We start from the raw sequence: 6000 nt of genomic DNA on the forward strand, positions 1-6000 counted from the left end.
GAATGGTCGATGCCTTTACAGACCATGTCTCTTGTGACATCGCAGGCCAATCTTCCGGCAAACCTGAGGGCTAGCTCCCCAGCCTCCTCTTCACTCAGAACACTAAACACTGTTACTTTAGTTTTGGCCTTAGGCCTGTCAAGAATCATTGCGGGCAGTTTGGCTTTACGGCCCTAAAAAAGAAAAAGTGCAAACACCAAAAGAGCAGAGAGAGACACACACACACACACACGCACAAACAAAGTTAAATGCTTTTGTTTACATGGTGTAATTGTGTATATGTTGCAGCAAATGCACAATTTCCAGCCACATTGTCACTTCATTGATACGAGTAACCCGGATTTATTTCAGGTGACATCAAAATCACGAAATGTATACCTACCCCAATCAAACCTCTGAAAACATGAACTGACGTGTTCTCTGCGTTGATTCTGCGCTTGATCTCGTCTTCTGTTATTGTGTAGGTTTTCTTTTTTGAGCTTGGTACAGATAAGCGACCATGCACTCTGTAAACTGTACTAGTTCCTTCTGAATCAGTTTGGAATTCTGTATCTGCATCGATCCTGTCAACATCATCAGCAGCAGCATTATCTGTACTCAGACTTGTGCCGTATACTTCTGTTTCTTTTTCTTTGTCTTCAGTCTGTGTACCTTCATCTCTGACTGTCAGTCTTCCTATCTCACTGTTACTTGTCGATTTGCTGCAGATGTTCTCTCCCTTAGGAACTTTTCCTTTGTCATTCGCTGCCTGATGCTTTCCCTGATGACATTCTTCACTGGCTACTTCTATTGCTCCTCCTGTATAGCCACCTACTATGCTGCACAACTCCTTTCCCTCTGCTGTGCTGCACTGTGCTGTTACATAAAGAAGAATGATATAAACAGCACTATATCAATTTAATTGTGAAGAGAAATCCCCACAATACGACACAGTTATGTCTAAAATAGTTTTGTGTAAAAACTGGATCTTGAAACGTCCACTTTAATTACACAGTCCGGGTGTGCAAAGGCAAAATTACGAAATTTTTTTCACTTTAAACATTTTGGACATTGTTTAGTTATATTGTGACTTACTCTCACAGAAGATACAGATGCCACAAACAGACTTTGAACAACGCATGTGCTTGTAGGCACCACATTTCTGGCACTGCACCTGTGAATTAAAAAAAAAGAAGAAGAAGAAATAAACAAACAAAAAGCAAATGAACAAAGTCCATTAAATAAACAATCTATATGGCTAAGGACATGTCATAGTGTACCCGGTCTTTGGCTGCAATCACACACCAGCACTGACTGCACTTCCTAGTTCGATCTGCAAAATATAATTTGTTTTAAGTACAAGTTACATTTTCCAATGTTAGAGAAAAAGAAGGCAGCTAATTTTATCTTTACCTATTGAGGAAAATAAGTAGTGGCAAAGTCGGGACCTGAGCTTTGTGATTTCAGTGTTGTACTCCTCCACTTGTGTTTTACCGTCAATGAGAGATTGGGCAAACTAATAATTGACGAAGAAGAAAAAAAAAAAAAAGAACAAAAAGAATTAGATTAACAAAGAAATGTTTGTTTGTTTTTAACCCCCCCCGAGAAAAAAAAACAAAAACAGAGCAACCAAAGCGAAGCATTACTGCTGAAATGGTTCAATCTACAAAAAAAATTGAGATTTTACCATCCTGCCTCTAAGGCTTTAAAAACTGAATAGGCAAAAATGTAAACATTACTTATATAGGTTAAAGCTATAGTTTTCAGTACCATTATGACATGCACTCCACATGAGTTCCCATCCTGTTGATGTGGGTGGCTCACATGTGACAAGGTCCACTCTCCAGCGCAGCCTCTTGCTGAAGCAAATGAGCTGAGAGATCGCAGTTATTACAAATAAAAAGCATATAGAGAAATCAATAACCACGTTCGGTAATGATTTCAATTAAATTAAATATGTTATGTTAAATATGTTAATTAATTACCTCCAGTTTTTCAACACCGCACTTTTTCTGACCTCCGACTCGCCAAATGAATTCATATAGACTATGGTCCTCTTGGGTATGTCACAAAACTGTTTTGTAAAAAGATGGATATGGTAGGCTTGGGCCTTGAGCTTTCCTAATGAGGGACACTGAAAAGTATCATGCACTAGAGAGAGTGCAAAATCTGTGCAACTTACAAACAAGGTCCAGTGGCTGCCGTTTTCCAGACAGGCTCCAATCAATTTCTCATACATCTGAAAGATGTTTTTCTGGAAATAAAAATAATGTGACAAGTATGTTTTTCTGTCAAGAATGACACTGCAAAACTGCGAAAGCTTGTCAGGTGAGACTTGTAATTAATTCTGCAGATACACAAACATATAGAAAGTGTCATTTTTGGTTTACATTAATTAATTTCTATAGTGTGTACAAAACAAATCAAGACCACAGACTCAACACGCACCACTCAATTTTTGGTGTTCTTTATCAGTTGGCCAAGAAAGAAATGTTTTAATCTGTGTGCATTGCTTTTGAACAAGTCTTTACACAGAAAAGGTTTCAGAAAGGTATTTTTCAGGTTCTTCAGACAAGGCTTCAATTTTGGAAAATGCTGTTTGTTTATAGTGGCAACTTATAAACCCTTTGTGATAAGAACATAGTTACCACAGTCCAAGTCATACCTTCAAAAAGTATGCACTTTGTGCTCTTGTGGACCCATCCAAAATTTTTCCAGTGATTTGGCTTGGTATTGGATAAATGTGAGGGAAATTCTATAAAAATAACATAAATACATGTTTTCAAATACATTACAAAAAACGTAAACATGCTATGTCATTATGATCAAACCAGCTTTTCAACATACCTCACACTGCAAATAGATTAGGCCATCTATTACCTTATAAAACAAATAAATAAATACATATAAATAAAAACAGAACTAAGGAACACGATTCATTAAGTAAATTGTACAATAAAGTGTATTTAAAGCAGAATTTAACATTAGTTTTATGACAACATAAAAGGATTTTTATGTCAAGAGGTACCTCATCTGAAATGTTAGTCTGGTCAAACAGGGATTTCAAACTTGAAATACCAATAGAGTTTGGTCCAGCTACTCCCACAAGGTAATCTGTGAGAAAGCATATGCTGTAGTTAACAGATATCGTTTTCTTTTTGCATGCTGCAACCATCATCCATTTCAGTCTTCTAGGAGCTTTGTCTGGTTGTAGTTCTTTTTTCTCCTCCTCTCCCCTCATCTATTAATTAAATTGTTTTCTGACCTTCCTAACTGTTTCCGACCTATCTTCCCAATGTGATGTTTAAGCAATATATGTATGGTCAGAAGGGGGTGAAATTTTCATTGCAGTTGTACGTGTAACATTGCATGTGATAATAAAAGGCTTGATTGGTTGATTATTCAACATGAGTTGACATTTACCTGACATTGTGAAGGAGTCACAGTTTCTGTAAGGGTGTAAGAACATAACATGTGGATTTGTTACACTTCTTTTTCACAAGTTAATAACAATCAATAATTTTCATTCCATTATTTACAAGCTATCACACGATGTCCCAGGGACAACATCTACACGATGTCCCAGGGACAACATCTACACGATGTCCCAGGGACAACATTTACGCGATGTCCCAGGGACAACATTTACACGATGTCCCAGGGACAACATCTACACGATGTCCCTGGGTCAACATTTACACGATGTCCCAGGGACAACATCTACACGATGTCCCTGGGTCAACATTTACACGATGTCCCAGGGACAACATTTACACGATGTCCCAGGGACAACATCTACACGATGTCCCAGGGACAACATTTACGCGATGTCCCAGGGACAACATTTACACGATGTCCCAGGGACAACATCTACACGATGTCCCTGGGTCAACATTTACACGATGTCCCAGGGACAACATCTACACGATGTCCCTGGGTCAACATTTACACGATGTCCCAGGGACAACAATTACACGATGTCCCAGGGACAACATTTACGCGATGTCCCTGGGACAACATTTACGCGATGTCCCTGGGACAACATTTACGCGATGTCCCAGGGACAACATTTACGCGATGTACCAGGACAAATTTGTAAATTTCTGGATTACTGTTAATCTCCATAGAATCAAGAACTCATGTCCAGTTTCACAGCTATGGACCAGTTAATTATGTTTCCAGGTGATAGTTTGAGTCATAGATTCAGCACACAACCATAAGTCTAGGCCTTTTAGTCCAGATTCTCTTCACTTATGTTTGTAAAATGATCAGGGAAGCTACTGCAATTTTGCCTGACCCAACCCCCGGGCCACGAAACACCCAAAAAGTTGGGGAACGCTGGTCTAGAGAACACTGGTTAGCTAATGCTGTCGTCAAGTAGCCTATCGCTAGCAAACAAACAGCAAGCCAAGTGAGGAACATATGTATAATGCTTACCGTTTATTAAAGGAAAGTATCCTAAATTGACTTCAAATTCGGCGGACAGGCGGCGGTTTTTCGCTTCTTCACTTGTATTTCGAAATAATCGAAGGCGGGTATTTCGAAGTCGCAAAGGAATGACGTCACAAGAAGGTGATTGGTCACTTGCAATGTTGAACCTGGAACAACATTAATTATGATGATGTGGGAACAATGCTGACACGAGGAAATCAGATCGTCCTACATCTACACAACATAAACCAGTTTACCGGAATAACATATTTCCCATAAATGTGATCACTGTAACTTTAAGGTTACTGCTAACTTTGTATTTACACTTTCAAATGTCTCGGAGTATTTTTTAAGCTAAAAAAGCAAACCCATGCCTCCTAAAAAGAGCAAGATCCCCAACAAATCCCCTTTTGTTTTTTGGGGGCTATTTTATGTCCTCTTTGCTATTAAAAAAAATCTTTATAGGCAATTTTTCCCTTTTTGTGTTGTTTTGCTTGGATTTTTGAACATCTTTGTTTCTTTTTTATACTGGTGGTGGTCAGAGGGCCCGGTGGCGCCTGTGTCCGGCAGCCTCGCCTCTGTCAGTGCGCCCCAAGGCAGCTGTGGCTACAACGTAGCTGCCATCGCCAGTGTGTGAATGTGTGTGTGAATGGGTGAGTGACTAAATGTAGTGTAAAGTGCTTTGGGGTCCTTAAGGACTAGAAAAGCGCTTTACAAATGCAGGCCATTTACCATTTTTTTGATTTTACATTTTTTAAGATCATTATATTTTTTAGTTTTGTCATCTCTGTGGTCAATCACTTGGGAGGATTCAGTGCATTTAGGCACTTTGCTGTTAATGAATATATGAACGTTTACCTTTTTGAATAAAGTATGAAAAGTCTCTTCCAGTTAGAACTTTTTCCTTCCCACTGTCACCAAGTCCTTCTTCACTGATGGGGTCTTCTCACTAAGATAGTAGACTCTACCTTACACTAAAAATGTTTTAATATGAATAAATATTGAACGGATGTTACCGAGATAACAATATCCAGTTTGAAAAAGGAGACAGGGAGGCAAAGTTGACAATAGAATAAAGGTTTTATTAATAAATAAACAAAAAAGACACATAAGCCTGTATTTTACCCCAAAAGAAAGAAACACACAAAAAAATAAGTGTCGTTCAAAGGCTACATGAACCAAGCTCAGTCTTTATGACCAGCACGACCACGGCCAGCACGACCAGCACCACCACGACCAGAACCAGCACGGCCAGCACCACCACGACCAGAACCAGCACGGCCAGAACCAGCATGGCCAGCACCACCACGACCAGAACCACCACAGCCAGAACCACTACGGCCAGCACCACCACGGCCAGAACCACTACGGCCAGCACCACCACGGCCAGCACCACCACGACCAGAACCACCACGACCAGCACCAGCACGGCCAGAACCACCACGACCAGCACCAGCACGGCCAGAACCACCACGGCCAGAACCACCACGACCAGCACCACCACGACCAGCACCACCACGGCCAGCACCACAACGACCGCCATCACTATCAGAATTGCTGTCTGGCATTGGTGCGCTCCACCCCATGGCC

General features: G+C 40.4%; 1 protein-coding gene and 1 pseudogene across 2 annotated transcripts in view; one reads left to right on the forward strand and one right to left on the reverse strand.

Annotated features, from left to right (window-relative positions):
• Positions 1 to 6000, forward strand: part of LOC146581185 (NACHT, LRR and PYD domains-containing protein 12-like) — a 503983-nt pseudogene that overhangs the window by 237095 nt on the left and 260888 nt on the right. The window lies entirely within an intron of this gene.
• On the reverse strand, positions 253 to 5953 carry LOC146581191 (uncharacterized). The gene is made up of 12 exons (XM_085250896.1): positions 5590 to 5953; positions 4417 to 4584; positions 3403 to 3428; positions 2827 to 2859; positions 2645 to 2734; positions 2162 to 2233; positions 1965 to 2053; positions 1750 to 1852; positions 1393 to 1495; positions 1260 to 1312; positions 1075 to 1153; positions 253 to 855 (listed from the first exon to the last, which is right to left on the reverse strand). Exons 1-12 carry the CDS (start codon positions 5951 to 5953, stop codon positions 320 to 322), a joined length of 1716 nt encoding a protein of 571 aa, XP_085107022.1. The 3' UTR covers positions 253 to 319.

This window comes from Mchenga conophoros, linkage group LG3, assembly GCF_057382185.1.
Source record: "Mchenga conophoros isolate Kocher_MC1m ecotype Shallow Benthic linkage group LG3, M_conophoros_male_GT1.1, whole genome shotgun sequence".
Lineage (NCBI taxonomy): Eukaryota > Metazoa > Chordata > Actinopteri > Cichliformes > Cichlidae > Mchenga > Mchenga conophoros.